Source organism: Amblyomma maculatum, chromosome 2 (assembly GCF_055883805.1).
Source record: "Amblyomma maculatum isolate TAMU_Amacu chromosome 2, ASM5588380v1, whole genome shotgun sequence".
Lineage (NCBI taxonomy): Eukaryota > Metazoa > Arthropoda > Arachnida > Ixodida > Ixodidae > Amblyomma > Amblyomma maculatum.
This window is the reverse complement of record NC_139345.1, coordinates 138,227,706-138,248,132: the sequence shown is the minus strand read 5'-3', so window position 1 is coordinate 138,248,132 and position 20,427 is coordinate 138,227,706. Positions and strand designations below refer to the sequence as shown.

The 20,427-nt window shown below is 45.2% G+C and overlaps 1 protein-coding gene across 1 annotated transcript; it reads left to right on the top strand.

Moving 5' to 3' along the window:
• Positions 1-13,831: 13,831 nt before the first annotated feature.
• On the top strand, positions 13,832-19,714 carry LOC146200043 (uncharacterized). Its single transcript, XM_084595327.1, has 4 exons — positions 13,832-13,967; positions 14,296-14,343; positions 17,772-17,911; positions 19,104-19,714. Exons 1-4 carry the CDS (start codon positions 13,862-13,864, stop codon positions 19,416-19,418), a joined length of 609 nt encoding a protein of 202 aa, XP_084451453.1. The 5' UTR covers positions 13,832-13,861; the 3' UTR covers positions 19,419-19,714.
• The last annotated feature ends 713 nt before the right edge of the window (positions 19,715-20,427 follow it).

The window sequence follows — 20,427 nt, the reverse complement described above, 5'->3', positions numbered from 1 at the left end:
AATAGGGTACGCCTCAGGTCGCAGATGAGCCAACGTTTCGACAAGTGGACTTGTCTTTGTCTGAGCAAAGCGATCATCACTGGCAGGGGTTTAAATACGCTTTTGCTTCCGAAGAAGAAAAGCTGGGGAGGGGAAAGTGGGTGCGAAAGAGTGGGGAGGAGAGGACGGGTGAGAAGAAAGTAGGTCATGAAGTGGGGAAAATAAAAAGAAACATCTTGAGTATATACTTATCAGCCATGGAACCAGAGATTCTGTAGCCTGCAAAATAAGTAAAAGCGGCAGTACCAGGAAACAAACTACAATACCGCTTAGGTGATTAGTCACCACTAAAGACGGCTTGGTGAAGATACACCCTACAAAGGGAGGCTATGCAAAGGGCCCTGATAAGGCATATATCTAGGGGGACAATTCTTAAAAGGAGGGGGTAGGGCGGGGAGTACATAGTCACAGGATAATAACCGCATAGTGAAAAATAATAATAACCTTAAGTATGTATCTCAATCTGGAACCGGAAGACCCTGTGGCCTACAAAAGAAGTAAAAGCGGCAGTACCAGGGAAAAAAAATAATCACAGTACGGGGTAGATGATTAGTCACCACTTAGGCGGGTTTGGTGCAGATACACCTTACAAAGGGAGGGTTTGTGAAGGGCCCTGATAAGGCATAACTAAGGGGGACAATTCCTAAAACTTTCTGCAAAAGTGTGGGGGGGGGGGGGAATACAATGTCACAGAATAATAAGCGCACAGGGAACCACAACTGATATGAGAAAATAAAAAAAGGAGAAAAATAATTTTAAAAAAATAATATATAAAAAAATGAGGACAAATTCAAGCAACAAGTGATAAGGAGGAAATGTGCTTGGAGTAACGTGTAGGGTTATGCTATTGCAGAAAGAAATAGGGTGTACATGCGTTGTGAATAAACTGTACAATTAAGGCTATGTGCGATTATTTTCCCGAATAGTTATGGTGGAGAGGGAATACACCTGAGGGATTCTAACGTTCCCTTAGATATATTTATTCCTGCTGGTTCCAATGTTCTAAATTTATGAATCAGATACGCCTCTCTATATTTTCTGTCCCTTGCAGATATAAAGCCTGACTGGAGAATATATAATTTAATTTCTTCGAACTTATGGTCTTTCTGATTGAAATGCTGGGAAACTGCTTTCGGGAGGATTTTGCCTACGTCTGCCCGATGTTCATGAAGCCGCATGTTCATTGGTTGTCCTGTCTCTCCGATGTACTGTTTATGACAAAAGGAGCATTCTGGAAGGTAGATAACGTTTGAAGATGTGCAGTTAAAGCCTGATTTTATGTGAAAGGTGAAATCGCTTGCATTGCTTTTAACCGTGGTGTCTTTTTGTATATGAGTGCACGTCTTACATCTAGGCCGAGAGCAAGGGTGTGGTTGTGTTGGATGCTTGTTGTCGAGTTTAGAATGTACTAGAATATCTCTGAGGTTCGCGTTACGTTTGTATGTCACCCTTGGTGCCACCGGAAATATTTTCTTGAGGCGTTCATTACACGTTAGCATGGAATGGTATTTCCGCAGAATTTTGTTTATGTTTGGAAGGGCATTGGAGTATTTAGTTACAAAAGAAGGCTGTCGTTCGGTGTTGGCCTTTGGTCGTTTCGTGAGCACATCGTTGCGGTTTAAAGTGCTTGCTTTTTCGAGGGCCGTATTAAGGGTGTTACCGGGATAGTTCCTCTGGATTAGTGTTGCTTTCAATGAATGTAGTTTGTTTAGGTAATCACTATCATCGCTACATATTATTCTAAGCCGTGTCGCCTGTCCTACAAATATTCCTTGTTTACAATGTCTCAGATAATGACTCGTAAAATCTAGGTATTGTTGCTTATCCGTTGGCTTTCTGTACAAAGAAGTTTTAAGTTTTCCATTTTCCACTGACACCGTGGTGTCGAGAAAGTCGACTTTTTAATTGCGACGACTGACAAGTGAATTTAATGCTAGTGTGATGATTATTAAGATGCAAGGCGAACGACTGAAGTGATTCTGATCCGTGCTGCCATATCATGAAAATATTGTTACGGGGATGTACTTAATGTAACAGCACTGCGATGGGCTGAACTCGACGCTGAGACTTCAGTAGCCGTGCAGTGTCCACTCTGTCAGCGTCGTCCTCTTTCTCAACGCTTTGTCGTGCCCGTGTTTCTCGGTCGTCGTCTTCGTCAGTGAGCACATCACTTTGGTACCGCGTTTCCAGGTAACACTACCCCCTCGGCAAAAGGCAACGTCCCGGTGCGTATTATGCGTGCAATGTGGAGGGGGAGTAATATGGCTTTAGGCGGGTGACATTTACGATTTCGGAAGTGGGTGTAGCAGTCGGTCACTTTGGGTGGAGCGGTGAAATCTCATAGGTCACGTCGGTCACTGGGCGTAGTACACGGTAAGGACCTGTCTAGTGCGGAGAAGTTTTTTACACAACCCCACACGACGGCACGGAAGCCAGAGCAACACCAGAGATCTGGGAGGATAGTGCACATCGCGGTGGTGAGCGTCGTAGCGGCGTTTTTGAGTTTCTTGAGAGATGGTGAGATTCTGACGAGCAATCTGACGAGCAGCGCCGGCTCGGGCGATGGTATCGCGGGCATAGGTTGTGACGGGGCCAGCGGCGGCAAGCAAAGTGTCGAAGGGCAGTAAAGGGTCTCTTCTAAAGAGAAGATAGAATGGAGAGTACCTAGCAGTGTCATGACGCGAAGAGTTATATGCAAAGGGGACAAATGGCAGACTAATATCCCAGTCGCGATAACTCGGATACGTACATTGCGAGCATGTCGGTGAGTGTGCGGTTAAGACGCTCCGTAAGGCCGTTCGTCTGAGGGTGATACGCAGTGGTGAACTTGTGCCGAACGGAGCAAGAACGAAGTATTTCCTCAACAACTCGGGAAAGGAAACAGCGGCCACGGTCGGTAAGGAGTTGACGGGGAGCACCATGGTGTAGTATGACGTCGTACAAAAGGAAGTCAGCAACGTCTTTGGCGCAGCTGGTTGGAATGGCGCGAGTGATCACGTACCGCGTGGCATAATCGGTGGCCACAGCGATCCATTTGTTTCCCGACAAGGACTCGGGGAAGGGCCATAGGAGGTCAAGGCGAACACGAGAAAATGGCTCAGTCGGGATAGCATTCGGCTGCAGGTGTCCATGTGGTAGCACAGGGGGTTTCTTCCGGCGTTGACAGAGGTCGCAAGCGGCTACATAACGTTGGACAGAGCGGTAGAGTCCAGGCCAGAAGAAACGCCGGCGCACGCGGTCGTATGTGCGTGAGAGGCCATGATGACCAGCTGTAGGGGCGTCGTGCATTTGTTCGAGAACGGCGGAGCGTAGGTGTTGGGGAACGACCAGCAAGTGCTCAGCGCCATCAGGTCGCATGTTGCGGCGGTATAGCGTATTCCCATGAAGGAAGAACAGGGCGAGGGAAGAGTCACGGCTGTGTGTGCGGAGGCGGTCGATAAGAGAACTGAGGGTTGGGTCCAACCGCTGTTCGTCGGCTATGTTGGAAAAGTCCGATATAGAGAAGACACAGGGGTCCGACTCATGGCCAGTAGAGGAAGGGGGATCGAAAGGATAACGGGACAGACAGTCTGCATCCTGGTGAAGCCGACCGGATTTGTATACAACGGAAAAGGTATACTCCTGCAAACGCAGTGCCCAGCGGCCGAGGCGGCCAGCAGGATCCTTGAGGGAAGAGAGCCAACATAAGGCGTGGTGATCGGTAATTGCAGTGAAGGGTCGGCCAAACAAGTAGCGTCTGAATTTTCCAACGGCCCAAACGAGAGCCAGGCACTCCCGTTCTGTGAGAGAATAGTTCTGTTCCGCTGATGACAGGAGACGACTGGCGTAGGCAATAACGCAATGTTAGCCGCGTTGTCGCTGTGCAAGAATGGCACCAATCCCGTGGCCACTGGCGTCGGTGCGAAGTTCCGTCCGGGCAGACGGGTTGAAATGGGCCAACACAGGAGGATTGGTGAGAATAGCGATGAGGGTGGAGAATGCGTTAGCCTGCTCTGGTCCCCATGAGAAAGGAATGCCTTTCTTCAGCAGATTGGTGAGAGGACGAGCAACAGCGGCAAAGTTTGGGACGAACCGGCGAAAATAAGAACACAGTCCTATAAAGCTGCGGACATCACGGGGTGAACGGGGACATGGAAACGCACTGACAGCGCGAACTTTGTCGGAATCGGGTTGCACGCCGGTTGCATTCACCAAATGGCCAAGCACTTTAAGTTCGCGGCGACAAAAACTGCACTTCTTTGAGTTCAGTTGAAGTCCGGCACGGCGGAAAAGTGCCAAGATGGAAGAAAGGCGACGAAGATGGCTTTCAAACGAGGGCGAGAAGACAATCACGTCATCCAAGTAACATAGATAAGTCGTCCATTTGAAGCCGCGGAGTAAGGAGTCCATCATGCGTTCAAACGTAGCAGGGGCGTTGCAAAGTCCAAAAGGCATAACCTTAAATTGGTAAAGTCTATCGGGTGTGACAAAAGCTGTCTTCTCGCGGTCTTGTTCGTCAACAGAGATCTGCCAGTAGCCGCTACGAAGGTCGATGGAGGAAAAGTAGTGGGCCCCATGTAAACAGTCCAAGGCATCGTCTATTCGCGGCAGCGGGTAAACATCTTTCCTTGTAATCTTGTTCAGATGTCGATAGGCGACACAAAAGCGCCAACTGTCGTCTTTCTTTCTAACGAGCACGACAGGAGATGCCGAGGGGCTGTTCGAAGGGTCGATGATATCGTTGCCCAACATCTTGTCGAACTCCTGCTGGATGACTTGGCGCTCAGAAAGGGACACACGATAAGGCCTCCGATGTACAGACTTTGCATCGCCGGTGTCAATGCGGTGAGTCACAACTGATGTTTGGCCCAGAGAACCGGCAGCAAAGTCAAAAATGTCGGAGAAGGATAACAAAAGGTTGTGCAGGTCCTGAGCGTCTTCGGGGCTGCGGTCAGAGGCAATCATTGCGGAAATAGGGTCGGTAATTGTGGTGGAGAGTACGGGTGTTGGAAGGACGCTTGAATGTGGGCGAGGAGTGAGTGCACAAATGGTACAGTCTGTGAGAGGGGACAAGGTAGCAAGGGATATTCCTTCGGGAAGAACTTGGGGTGACAGACTGAAGTTCAGGATAGGAAGGTAGGTGCTGTTCTGTGTAACGCGTACGATGAGATGAGGAAGAACGACGTTGCGGTCAAGAAAGACCTCGGGGATAGGGCAAGCAAGATAGTCATCGTCAGGCACAGGCGGGAAAGGTGACAGAGGTAGGTAAACAGCAGAGTCAGGGGGCAGACGAGCGAACTCAATGGAGCGAAGGCGGAGCGCAGATGGAGGATGTTCTGAGCAGACAGGTAGGTCCAAACGAAGAAGGCCGCTGTAGCAGTCGATAAGGACAGAGTGGGCCGTTAAAAAGTCAAGGCCGATGATCACATTGTGAGGGCACTGGTTGAGGGCAGTGAACAAAACAGGGATGTGATGACCGGCAAGGGTGATTCGGGCAGTGCACTACCCAGTGACGGCAGCAGTACTGCCATCGGCAACACGAACGGTGGGTGAAGCGGCAGGGGTCTGTACTTCCTTGAGGCGGCGGCAAAATGATGAGCTCATAATCGAGACTTGGGCACCAGTGTCAATGAGGGCAGAAACGAGAACACCATCCACGAACAGGGACAGGAGGTTACAGGGCGAAGAAATGGGCAGTAGAGGATTTCCAGGTCGGGGTACCAATGCAGCATCACCTCCGGGAGATGCATTGGCTAGTTTCCAGTGAAGCGGCCGGCAGAGGACGGCGAGGAACTGCGGCCAGGAAGAGGTGAACGGGAACGGCGGGCTGGCGGGGAAGGAGACCGACTGGACACAGGAGGAGGCGGAGTAGTATCGGTGCGGGGCGGCTCATAACGAGGCGTGAAACGGGGGTGACCGTAATTGGAGTAGCGGTCAACGTAAGGAAAACGTCGAGGTGGTGATGTCCAGCGGCTGCGGCAGTGGCGAGCGATGTGGCAAATACGCGAGCACGTGAAACAGATCGGCCTGTCGTAAGGGGTGCGCCACTCATCAGGATTGCGGTGTCGGTAGCGTGGCGCGCAGGTGTTGCGGGGTGTAGCGGTGGCGACCATGGGAGGGACGGAGCTCGAACTGTTTTGTTCTACGGCGTGGCTACAGGGGACGCCCAAGTTGGCAACCTCTTGACGAACGACGGCTTGAATGAGGGATATCGTCGCTAGGTTGCGGTCCGAGGAAGGCGGGTTGGATGCAGCAGGGGCGAGCGCTTCTAGTTCACGACGCACAATGCGTGTCACATTTTCAGTGTTGGAAGGTTGCCTTAGGGTCGGCAGATCCTCGCACGTGGAGGTAGGGGCCGTGTTGGGGAGCCGATCGAAGCGATGTGCAATGCGTCTGTGTTTGGCCTGCTCGAAATGTCGACAAACCTGCAAAACGGAGTCAACCGTAGCACAGTCCCGACAGAGTAGAAGATTGAAGGCATCGTCGGCTATGCCTTTGAGGATGTGCCCCACCTTATCAGGTTCTGGCATGTCTTTATCAACTTTTCGGCAGAGGGCCAGAACGTCTTGTATATACGTAATATAAGGCTCGGTAGATGTCTGGGAACGTTTGGCGAGGTCCCTCTTGGCGGCGAGTTGACGGCCAACCGGTTTTCCGAACAGGTCACGGAGTTTTTGTTTGCAAATATCCCAGGAGGGTATTTCTGTTTCATGCGTTTCGAACCAAACGCGTGCCGTACCAGTAAGGTAGAAGATGACATTGGCCAGCATCAGCGTGGCGTCCCACCTGTTGTGCTGGCTAACACGCTCATAAAGCGAAAGCCAGTCCTCGACGTCGACCTCATCTGTACCGCAGAATGGGCCAGGGTCACGGGGGTGGGCTACGACGACAGTTGGGGTTGCGGAGGTAGATGGAGCCGCGTCGGTTGTCATCGTGACGGTTCTGAGGTGACGGTCACTGCGGAGATCCAGCGTCAGATTGTGTCGAACCCGCGAACTCCACCAAGATGTTACGGGGATGTACTTAATGTAACAGCACTGCGATGGGCTGAACTCTACGCTGAGACTTCAGTAGCCGTGCAGTGTCCACTCTGTCAGCGTCGTCCTCTTTCTCAACGCTTTGTCGTGCCCGTGTTCCTCGGTCGTCGTCTTCGTCAGTGAGCACATCACTTTGGTACCGCGTTTCCAGGTAACAATATCGTCAATATAGCGAAGGTATATAAGTGGCTTTTCCGGGAATGAATTTAGTATATTGGATTCTAGAACTCCCATGAATATGTTCGCGCAAGTCGGCGCGCGTGGAGTACCCATGCTGGTTCCAAATATCTGCAAATAATAGGATGAATCGAACTCGAAATAATTTAAAGTTAGGACTAGTTTAAGGAGCGAGAGATAAACTTCAGAGGCATGCGGATGGTGGTTGTTGATTAGTACTTGGGAGAGGGCGTCGATACCTTCATTGATAGGAATATTAGTGTTGAGTGCCGCGACGTCAAGTGTGACAAGTATACAATCATCTGCAAGATTGGTGGTGTTATTAATACGCTCAATAATTCGGAGAAAGTGAGGTGTGTCCTGCACAAACGAAGGAAGCTGGGTCGGGAGGTCTGCTAGGTGGTGATTTAGGAATATTGAGAGGTTTTCTGTGGGCGTATTATTATTAGAAACAATTGGTCTTCCTGGTATGTCTGAGGTAAACAATGCTTCTGCGGAAACCTTATGGACCTTGGGTAGTAGGTAAAATCGACCTGCTTGTTTGTTTGACGGCTGAAGAAATTTATAGTCCATCTCGGTAATTAGTTCTCTGGCTAATAGATCTCTTATTTTATTCAGGATGACTTCACTGAACTATTCTGTCGGGTCGGTATTCAACTTTTCGTAGTGGAAAGAGTTGTTAGGCTGTCTATATGCCTCTTTTTTGTCATTTTCAACAGGGAGAATCACTATGCTACTACCTTTGTCTACAGGCTTGATAACTAAGTCAGTTCTAGAAGCTAGGTTTTCAAGAGTTGCTCTTTCAGTTATAGAGAGGTTTTTGGGCTTTCGAGCTAGCTTTGTTTTTTCAATAATTTCTTTTGAGACGGATTTAATGTATACGTCTAGTTCGGGGCTGCGCTCTGCATCAGGAAACCATGGGCTGGGGGCTCTGAGGAGATTAGAAGCTTCCGGTACATTGTTTAGATTTTCAGCGAAGAATTCTTTAATGCGCATTCTTCTTGCGAATTAAGTTATATCTCAGTGAAGTTCATATTCATTAAAGCTATTATTCGGTGGGGAGAAGGTCGGGAAGAGATTTATAAATGTCAATGATGTTGCTATCATCAGTGTCCTGTCTCGTAGGTGATATCCGTCGTTGGGAAACTACAGGAGGTATTCTTCGCTGCCAAGGTGTGTCATTATCTACCGACTGCTGATCCCTTCTGAATTTACGCTGTTTTTTAACCTGAAGCTTTTGTTCTTTCCTTTTCACGAATTCTTTTTGTACTTGATGCTCGTCCGCGGTTAGTGCTAGTTTGGCCATTTGATCGTTAAGTTCATCTACTTTTTCCTGACAGTGTTTCCTAACACTGTCAGTCACAAAGGAGATTCATTTGAATGGACTGCCGAGTGCGATGCCTTATAACGCCAGCTGAAGTTTCTACTGACATCACATCGCCTTCGCCGGCATTTTGACCTCTCTGTACCAACTGAAGTTCGTACTGATGCTAGGGGTGTTGGCATCGGCGCTGTTTTTGGTTCAGCGCAGATATGATCAGGAGCACGTAATTGCATATCCAAGCCGCTCCGTCAGCAAGCCAGAGCGCAACTATACCATGACAGAACAAGAATGAATTGCTTTGATCTTCGCTGTGCAGAGGTTCCGGTAATGCTTGTATGGGCGCCCATTCATGATTGTGACCGGCTCCTTGTGCTGGTTTACCAATCTTCGAAATCTACGCGGTCGCCTCGCGCGCTGGGCCCTCCGTCTACAGGAGTATAACTTTAATGTTGTCTGCAAGAGCGTGCGTCGACACGTCGATGCAGACTGTCTGTCACGAATGCCGCTGCCATCAGAAGAGTGTGACAGTGACAATTTCGACCACTAAGTTCCAGCCGTCGTCCCACACTTTCCTGACATTAATGTATTTAAGGGCTAGCGACGCGAAGATCCTGCTCTAGAGTCTTTATTTGCCACCGCATGCAACCAGGGAGTTAAAGGCCGTTTCTGTATTCATGATGGTCTCGTGTGGAAAAACAACTACTCTCCTGTGGGCTCACGGTACCTGCTTGTTGTTCCAAAGGCTTTGAGCTACTCAATTTGCGTGTGATGCATGACGACCCCGCATCTGGACATCTGGAATCGGCTCGCACGCTTGGTCGAGTTCAAGAGCGGATTTATTGCCGAGAATGCGTTCCAAGACAGAACATTATGTGGCCCGCGGCACGCAGTGCCAGCGTCATAAACGCTCTATATCCGCTCCACCTGGCCTAATTCACCCTTTGGCGCCTCACAGCAGTCCGTTTGTGCAGGTTGCAATTGAACTTGGACTTTTTACCAAATCTCCAAACCTCAATTGGTAGATAGTGATATGATCCGACTACCTTATTCGCTATTGTGCCACAGCTGCTCTACGATCGGCTTACACGCATCAAGTGTCGCTGTTTCTTTTGAACTCGGTCCTCTTGCGGCATGAAAATCCACGAGTAGCGATCAGTAACCGAGGTCGCCAATTCACAGTGATATTATTAAGGAGCTGTTACGTCGTCACCTACAGGCACTTAACACCATAGCATACAGAGACAAACAGTTTGACCCAACGCTTCAACAGTACACTGACCAACATGCTTGCCAAGCATGTGGACTCGGAGAATAAGAGCTGGGACGCCGTACTGCCCTACATCACATATGCTGTCAATAGTGCAACTCATGAACGCCACGCTACACCCTCGACACAATCCTGTAGTTTTCTACCAGTCAAAATTTGGATGTCGCCGAGATACTGGCCTTAGCTGAAGAACCTCTTTGGATTGCCCGCTTGCGATCGAAAGCGTCACAGAAGCGTTTGAAAGACCGCTACGATTGACACCGCCGGCATTTTACCTACACTCCCGGCGACATTGTTTGGCTTTGGCGTCCAGTCCAGCGCCGCGGCTTGCACCAAAAGCTACTCGCCCACCATAATGGCCGTTCTGTGATCATGGCCAGAACTCAGGACATCACCTATGAAATTACACGCGATACCTCAACTGGTCACCGTTCCGTAAAAACTGAACTGTCGCACGTCGCTCGGCTGAAGCCATGCAACTCTCTTAGACAGCATAACTCGCCCAGCGGCTTCGGCTGCTCGGAGGAAAATTGTGACGGAGGAACGAAGACGAGGTAGTGGAAGAACTGAGGCGTGCGTGGTGAAATAACTGGAAGTGCTGTGCTGAACGAGACCAAGATCTACTTTCCAAAGTCATGCATGAGCCCGCCCTGTGTGAAGGCTTACTTCACCTCGCAACAATATGAATTTTTAAATCTAAACCTGTTAAATGAGACAAAGTTTTGCAAACTTCGCAGTATTAAAAAGCGGTGTTCAATGTACGTTCCCATCTACCGTATGGCGAAACTTAATTAAGCGTCCTCGTAATTTTAATTCCGACTTTTTGCTCACAAATAAATGGTGGCACAAAATCTGGACCTGCATGATACCCACACCAAAAAGGAGCGAATTAGGTACAGTCAAAGGATGCAATGTGGCATCCTCATGTCGAGAGTTGTGGCTAATGCCGAGGAGGCTAATGCTGAAGACAGGAACAGTTTTACGGAAGTTAAATATTTAAGTAATGTTAAATATTTATCAAACTAAATCAGTATCTCCTAAAAGCTACACTAAGGTATTATTTACGTGAACAGATGGATCTTTACGAAACACAATCAGCATCGTCGGAAGATCTAAAACGATGGCGCAGATCGCGAAAGGCATCGCCACAGCCGTAACCTCAGTTCGGGGAAACATATTGGAATAAATTGCTCCGCAGTGGGGAGGACATCAGCAATAATCGAGACCTCATACCTATTTGCCAACATGGATGGTCACTCCGCGTTGTACATTGTTGCCAATACACTGGGCGGCTCCGAAATATAAGTTTGAAAGCGCCTTTCTCCTTTGAAATGACGTGTCGTCGTCGATTTTGAACACCCCATACGGTCATAAGCTGCATCGCTTTTTAAGCGGCGTTTAATGCCTTTATTTTTGTCTGTGACAGGTTCCCACACACTTGGGACACTACATTAGACGTTTGTCCTCACTCCACGTCTGCTATAACATATGATGTGATCAGAGTTGTTTGTGGTGCTATAATATTTTGTGAACTATTTTCGAAAAATTTAACCCGCGAGCGTTAGAAACTACAGTTAGGAAAGCACTGTCAGGCTTCTTCGATCGTTGAAAGCTAGGCTCACAGTCTAACAGAACTTCTCGGTCACGTAAGCGGCTTCGGCGGCGACAGCCGTTTGAAGCCTCGCACTGTCAAAAAGCAGCAGCATGCATTTGGTAGTAGGGAGATGGCGAGGAGCATGGCCACACACTGAAGTGTGGACCGGTTCTGTGACTTAAGAGACCACCTGATATTGCCCCTACAGCAGACGCGCCTCAAACTGGGCTTCTTCTTTTGAGGTTGGAGGACAAAAGAAGGATAGAAACCAAAAGTACCCTTACGCTTTGTGTCACACACGCTACATCTGGCCCACGCAGGCATCTTTATACAGTTTGGTGGAAAAGCGGGCTTATATCTTGGTCGGACGGGCTTTTTTATATAGATGACAGCTTTCGGCTGTGTGCACAAGATAATTCTGAACACTTAGGGGCATAAATAGACTAAGTTTGATGCGATTATTATATACGACAATGAAAATTCGCGAAGGGATCAAAAGACGGGAACGAATACTGCTCCGAGGTAATTCCCTTAAATGCGTAGCTTATGTGATGTAAATATCTGCCTTATTCAATTTCAGATTATCTGCGTGTGCCCGACGAAACATTTGCATAGACCTCACCTTTCAAATCCAGCAGCATATTGAAGTGTTTCGCACAATAACGTCAACTCCGTTGACTACAAACCTACTTGTCTGGTATTTTTAAATTGAATTGACAATGACCCAATCATGCAGTGTGCTGCAGAAAAGTAGGTCGCGGATGTATAAGCCGCGTCAATGTGTTTGACCGTTCATGTATTATATTTCTGGCTGTGTAGGTGCAAGGTTGTTCTTCATGAGTAGCAATGAAATATTAATCGATACGTAGAATTAGCCATTGAAGTCTTTTGTACCTCGAAAATATTCTTTTCTTTTCTGCCTTAGACGTGATGTATCTCCTCTTCACGAAATTGAAAGCCTGGTGTTTTTCATATACAATAGTGAGGTGACCCTTTTATATTTCTGCAAAGGTTAAGGCCAGTCATTTATACTGGTGGCAGCCTTGAATGCTGTGCGCTCAAGGTTTAGGCATTAAACTGCAGGTCTTGGTGTTTCTTGACATTAATATGTCAATTTGGAGGTATTCGGTGTTCAGCTGTGGATTGCTTCTTCTAGAATGTTCAGACTGAAATTGAAGGGAAAAGCCTATGCAGTACTACGAACGAATCTCCCACCAGTAAAACAGTTGACCACAAATAATGTGAGGGTGTTGAAGATAGCGTAGCAGGCTGGAAATCCTCCGCAAAGTCGAAAGTACATATGCGACAAATTCGGCAAAAATTTACCACGTGGATTGGAATTTTAATCTCTGACGGGCTGTGATAGCCCCGCTTCGTAACAGGTGATATAAAAAACCACCTCCTGGACGTTCGCTATTGGCTGAGGTTACGCATGCATTAAAAAACATCATTAGAGCGCTGGGCTTCAGTGTTCCTCACAGATTATGACGTTGTTCGGAGCAAAACATTCCAACTTTAATTAACAGTAAAGCCTGAACCGAGTTTCCAAAGCTTTCCCTACTGAAAAACCAAAAGTTCTAAGGGTCAATAACCTCATACATTCTCATTTAATCGCATTGAGTCTCATACGGTGCACATCATTATCATAAAATATCGTACATAATTTATGATAATGTACAAGAAACTCTGCGAACTTATGCAATTATACGCGACTTGTACGTGATTTCTTATGTGAATTGAGTGAGATTGTGTGAGAAAATGTGAGGTTATTGCCCCTTACAGTTTTTCAGTAGGGTTGTTTTATGTAATATCCATCAAAGCACTACTTAAAAATGTTCTTCATTACATTCAATGTTTTTCAACTTTTTGATTGCAATGTGATTATATCGTAGACAGGTTATGCCCAGGAGAAGTGTACAGAACATTGCCTATTTCAACACTAAAGGATAATAACTTACTTTTTGCCGAAAAGAAAAGAATCCTCGGTCATCTAAAGATACTGCTACAATTGTACTCAGCACAATATAACAGGGATTGCACTCGTATTGCACACATCATCAAATTGCCAACGAATGAGACGAGGAATAATCTTTTGGAGTAACTGCCTTGTAGATTTCCAGATGGGTGTTGCTACAATTGGATGTCAGTTTTCACGGAGGTGCCATCTAATGAGACAAAGCAAGGTAGCACACTGTTGTATTTATCAGTGATGATTAAGCGACAATACCGCTTACGGCAGCGTGACACTCAAATCAGTTCGGGAGCCATATCTCTGACGTGAGTCTTGTGACCGCAGCAAAACAGTTCCTTAACCTGAGAACATCCCAAAAGATATCGTTGAATCGAAATTGGGGCGTAACTGCGCCATGCTTTTTTTTTTCGTGTCTTTTTGTGTAGTCGAAGACAGCTTTCAGTGGGCGTTGAAGGGCACAATATAAAGATAAATGAGAAGCCACTTAGGCCCTTCGATTCGATTCCCTATAAATAAGGAACCGGGTTCGACCAAAATCATTACAACGGAAAGGTCTCTCTACTTTGGCACTTCAAACAGTAAGTACTGCTTCAGATCGTGGAAATGTTCCCGAAGCTATGTTCAATGAAACATCGCAGCATTTCGCAGCTGCCCTTGGTACAGATGTAGCGGTCATGTATAGCATTGTTGCTAACCAGAAGTTTGTCAACTCAAGTTTTCTCTCAATATTTGCTAGCTATCTAGACTACACCATCACTTACTCTTGTCCCATTTGAAGTTTGCTGACAATATAAGATTTCATTTCGATGGTAATGGTACACAATGAAAAGTTTCGAAAACAATAACCAGAAGAAACCAGGGCACTCTTTTCTGTCAAAAGTCAATGTTTTTCATTCTTTTCTGCAGGTATCATGAGAGGAGTCGTGGTTACCTTTTGCGCTCTTATTGTGGCTGGTGAGTAAATGAATATCCCTTATGACATCTGTTTTCGACGTGCAAAGTAAACTGTACACTTGATTAGAATATGAAGTGAGAAGATCCGGTAAATATAAATTCAAATATATATTTGCATCTAAATGGCGTGACATCCAACTCATACAGGTACGCACGCTTAAGTTGTAATGAATCAAGTTATTTATGAATAAAATAAATTAGTTAGTAAATATTACATAATTAATTAATATATGAATTAAAATATGATTGATGGTTTCCTCTTTTTACGGGTAACTTAAAGATGAAACGCCGGATTCCGAAGTACACAGAAAATCCTTAAGGGAGAAGATGATGCAATGCGTTAGGACGGCTTAAAATTATCATGAGCTCGAATTTTGATACGTGTTCACATTCTTGCTTCCTCTCTAAAATGCCAAGTCCAGCTTTGTGCGACACTTTTTATTTAAGGCAGCTATATTTTACATAAAGATGTTACATCTGTGTTAAGGGCAATTCTCTAACCTTCCAGTCAGTAGCAAATTGTCGTTGTTGCATTAGTCGATACGCTCACAGCGAATAATAAGGCAGTCGCTAGGGTACCCGCGGAGATCGCCTTTAATAATTGGGAATACGGTACGATCAACAGACATTGTTATTATTCATTATTAGAACAAGTCGGGTCACTAAATGTAGATAGGCAGAAGAATAAAGTTCTTAACGATCACACATGCCCCATTGTTTAAGAAGAATAGCGACAGTTAGCAGTGTGTTTTGGTATTCTGGAAATAAGTAACATATGCATATTTCTGCGATAGCAAATCGACGTCACCAAAGGCCTCCCACTTTTCAAAAAAAAAAAAATAAAGCGCCGCCAGCATTGGAAAAAGTTACATCAATTAAGAACAGAAGGCTTTTAAACTATAAAAACGTAATGCAGATGTCCCCTTCACGGGCCCCTGTGTTTTTTCCATATTGTCCATCTCAGGCTACACCGATATGTGACAACTTCACAGATAATAAAGTAGTTTTCATTATTTACGCAAAGAAGTTTACCGAATAGTGAAAAAAAGAAGAAAATTTATTCATGATTGTTCAATGAGATGTGTACCTTTCGCTGGCCATACCGGAAATATCTATAATGCTTGTGATATTCGTGAATAGTGGGTACGAAGATGTATTATTAACGTTCGGAACGTGGGTTTGGGCATTATTCATCACACTTGTGCGACGATAACTATGAACTTTACATGAAAGAGCAATGAACAAGGGTAGAGGGGGAAGTCTCAGTTCGCAGGTCGAGCGAACGTTTTGGCAAGTGGACTTGTATTCATCTAGATGAACTTTGTGTGCTTTGCGGCATGATTATTTGACGCTCTTTATTTCTTTGATTATTCTTCACACCGCACTTCCCAAAACAATCTGTATATCAGAATTAGTCACAGTAATCTATGCCTTAACAAAAGTACTCACAAAGTATTCACCAAGCCAGTGAAAAGCCTGACTTTTGAGCAGCCATTTGTAATCTATAGAAAGGATGCTATGTTAACGGGAACTGCTCGGACGCTGGATATTACTCACACAACACAAGAGTCCTTCCAATCTGTAGCAAATTGTTGTTTTTGCCTGTCACTTTTGTAATTTGTACGAGGGCTAGTTGTGCGCTACACCTATACGCTCAAATGCAGCTGGTTCCTTAACCGGCGCTGAACTAGCAGAAATAGTATATATATATATATATGGATATGTATGGGCTACTTCTTACTCGAATTTCCTTCAGACGTGACTGATTGTAAAAGCAATTCATCACTGAGAAGTAGCGCATGAATAAAATAATTACATTTGTCAACCCTTCACTGTTTTTCAGTGATTAATGTTTTTTTTGTATAAAGAGAGGTGAACAATTCCAATTCATATTCGCTCTCGATGATAAAGGAACAGCAGCGAAGAATGTGAAACCCAAGCAAAAAATGGTTTAATGTGGTTTGGTTTGGTTTGGTTTGGTTTGTGGGGATTAACGTCACAAAGCGACTAAGGCTATGAGAGACGACGTAGTGGAGGACTCCGGAAATGTCGACCACCTGGGGTTCTTTAACTTGCACTGACATCGCACAGCACACGGACGCCACTCCGTTTCGCCTCCACCGAAACGCAGTCACCGAGGTCGGGTTGGTTCGAATCCGGGTGCCGGAGTACCCGGGTTCGAACCCGAGCTCGGCGGCTGCGTTTCGTTGGAGGCGAAACGGAGTGGCGTCGGTGTGCTGTGCGATGTCAGTACAAAGCTCACGCACGCCATCAAAAAGAAAGATAGCTCCGGAAAAAATACGAGTCCCTTCTTCTAGTGAAAGGCTCAGTTGTCAACAATATCCTGCCCATATTCTGGAGACAAGAGTATCATACAGTGACTTTTGTGTTGCCGCCTTCGTCTGCAGTTGAATCCATAACAAGTATCGTTTTAGAAGGAATGTCTTTGCAGCAGGTAGAAAAACGTCGAGGATGGGGAAGCTAGTCCTCAACTCATGACCGAGTTTAAGAGCGTGTTTTTCTGTGTTTATTCTGATAAGATTGCACAGCTTTTCGCACATAGCGCGTGTGCTTCGAACGTATCTCGGTAATAAATGGTTTTTAGACGTTATTGTCGAGAAAAACAGCTATGAATTTAAAGCTGTGACTTATTTTTGCATGTAATTTCATCTTATTTCTTTCTGTGGGATATTTTTATGTATCAGCAATGCTTTCCTAATTTTATTTGGTATTATTGTGCTGTATTTCGTAAAGTTTCCTGGTTTCTAGCCATATTGCTGGTTTTGTTTTGTAAGGACGTGTTTAGATAATAGAATTTCAATTCATTTTTTTCCTCTCTGTCGTACTATGTAAACTTTGTAATGAGGGCAGTGTCCCGTCAAGGTGTTTTATCATATCTTATTCTGTCCCCGCACCCCGTCCGGTTTTCTTGAGCTTGAACTTACTTAGGACAAAGAAAGAGGTTTTGCGCTGACAGTTGGTATAAATCTCGAAAGATGTTCACTTCGCACTCTTTCCTGCCCCCAAATATATGTTAGATAATGTAGTTATATATGCAGATTATCCAGGGCTGTTGTGTGCATGCAAGAACTAATCTTTCCCTCATCTTACTTGAATAAGCGGTCGGTCTCCTGATATGCAATTGCAAGAGTCAGTGTGCATTGCGGAAATAAGTGCTTCATCTCAAAACTCTGACGAAGACGCTTTTATTACCTCCTTCAAATCGCGCAACCTATATGTATGAGCGCGTTAAACTACAGGTAAATGTATTTCACTCAGGCTGAAGGTTTTCGAAAGACTCGAAAGCCATTAGGGATCCAAAAATTATGCATGGCACTATTTCAAGAACGCAAGTAACTGAAAACTTCAATTTTTCACTTCAGTTCCTTGTGTATAGTTAAAATCCATGATGCATTCTTTTATTGCAGCATCAGCGCACAAGCTTCTTAAAGATGACGCGGCGATCGACGCTGACACAAATGCCGTCGCAAAGGAAGCCATTCTAGTGGGGATGGCTCTTCGCGAAACGGCTCGCCAGCTGGCTGAAGACGAGAAGCTTGACAGCGAAGTGAGATTGCAGATCCGTTCTGCTTTTAACACGTCGATTGAATGGGCTGCGGCTTATATCACGCTTGTGATAGCGCCCCTTATTTAGCTGGTGAACTCCGCCTGATCGCTTCATAACAACCTTATCGACAGCACTTTATTGTGGGCAATGAAGAGAAAAGCTCTCAATTCCGCGCAGTAAGATCAGTGCAGATGGCCGTAGCAGCGCTGGCGCACGTATACAAATGTACAGGTCAGTAAAAAACGATAACATTATTCGCGCATAATCATATTTAAAAGCGGTTGGCTGCAATTGTCTTCAAAATCTCATCAGAAGTAATTATTGCCTGCATAGCATGGTCTACAATTCAAAGTTGGCTACTGGCAAAAGTGTCAATGCAGTGCAAAAGCTAGCATTCTCTTTTATTGCTCACCAGCTGGTAACAAAGGTATTATTGTGCCTCTTTCCTCAAATATAGAACCTCAATCGAAGGTCTTTTCTATTGCGGAAAATATCGAAATATTGCGGAATAGTGTGCGCAGAAATAATTTAATTAAAAATATTATAGCCCAATAGTTTAGTATGAAACCACAGGTGAATAAATGTCCCTTCAGTGTAGAACAGGAAATCGACACACAACTGCACGACTGTTATTCTGCTTCCACACAATTTAATTTTGCATCGGCGTAAATAAAATACACGAATTTCGCAAACTTCCCAATTCGGAGCTTTCCGCTGATTGTCAGCTTCTATATATTCCTGGGAACCCGGGAAATTGAAGTTTCGCTTTGGCAATGTAAAGAGAGAGGCTCTGTATAAAACATTTCTAAATTGCGTTAGGAATTTCTATAAACCTAATACCGATGCCTTGAATAGTCCACTTCAAAACATATATATATATATATATATATATATATATATATATATATATATATATATATATATATATATATATATATACCTACACATGTACGAAAGTGCGTACGTTGATGCGTGCACATGTGGTTGTGTGTGATGTACAGGAAGCGTCAGGTACTAATCATCGTATCAACAAACACATCGACCTTTAAATGTTCGCGGTAATATTTAAAGGTTTGCGCTGGTTAAGGGCGATGTGCAATATATTGATTGCCTATAATTAGGGCACAAATAACGTTACACAACTAACTTGACATAATGTGTTTTTTGTTTTATTTCCTTTTTCCTATTCCAGGTCGATGAGTACTTCATAGGAACAATTTTCGAAAAGCTCAAGAACGCTGTAGGAGCCGTGATTGCAACAGCGGGGGACATTCTCAAGGGAGCCGGTGACAAACTCGGTTCCTTCAACGCTCAAGAGAAAGTCGAAGACAAAGTTACCAAGATTCTTACGAAAGTTTTGGAAAAATCAGAACCCGCTTACTCTTCTAAGGACGCTGGCACTGGGGCGCGATTTGTCAAAGATGTGAGCAAGCGCTTGGATAATATAGGGCGCCGGGTCGTCGAACAGGGTAGTGAGATTCTAGGTGTGTACGATGTTGATTTCTAAACTGAAAGGCTGCCTATACTCGGGGATTGGGTTGAAGAACCGTTATTTTGTTTTTTAATGGCACCTCTGTACAGGAATCAGCGCAATTGCGGAACCGTTGTTCACGCATAAGGTAACAATATTATACTTCTATTATATTTGCTTGCCTCTCACACTTTTAATAAATAATCAAAGAAACACAACCATTACTTCGCTTGTCTGTTTGTATGCTTTATGAAACCAAGGTGGGGGTGTCTCGCTTTCCGAGCTTGCTAGTTTTGTGTGAATAAAGGTTGTGTAATTTTGTCAGCTTTGCACACAGTTTGTCTCCTTGTATAGCTAGAGCACTTCAAGGTCACCTGCATCATTTTAGAGCTTGCCTCCCTAATATGCGCATACGTGGTCATGAAATCCAATTGTTACACTGTCTAACCGAGAGAACTGCAAACAGTTTGCTTCGGTACTCATTAAGGAGTCCTTGGAAAATAGAGTTCGCAAAAAATGAATGTATTTCATTATTCGACATAGGCTCAACTGAGCTCTCTTAAGAAGTGAGCCTCTATGCTTCCATAAAATTATGAAAACCATTATATACTTGGTACAAATTTTGATGAAAATCCAGGGTACTGACAGAATCACCACGAAAAGCAATGAAGAAATATATAATAACATTTCCTTGTAATTGAGCCCTATAATAACATTGGTCTGAATCATCTTTATGCGCGCATTGAGCCGTATTCCTTGGGCGCCATACTCCAATTAACCCGGTTCTGTGCTAGCTGCATCCACTTGACCCCTGCGAAATTCTTAACCTCATCCGCCCACCCAACTTTCTGCTGCCCCTTACTACGCTTTCCTTACCTTGGAATCCAGTTTGTTACCCTAAGCGACCATCGGTTATCCTCTCTTCGCATTACGTGTCCCTCCAAAGCCCATTTCTTCTTCTTGATTTCCACTATAATGTCAGTAACTTGAGTTATTTCTCTGACCCAATATGCACGCTTCCTATCTCTTAATGTTATCCCTACCA

Bases quoted from the DNA above. Each gene is read 5' to 3' on its own strand.
- LOC146200043 (XM_084595327.1), top strand. From the start codon at position 13,862: ATGAGAAGCCACTTAGGCCCTTCGATTCGATTCCCTATAAATAAGGAA. The intron at 13,968-14,295 runs GTAAGTACTGCT...TCTTTTCTGCAG, and splicing joins CTACTTTGGCACTTCAAACA to GTATCATGAGAGGAGTCGTG. The intron at 14,344-17,771 runs GTGAGTAAATGA...CTTTTATTGCAG, and splicing joins TTGCGCTCTTATTGTGGCTG to CATCAGCGCACAAGCTTCTT.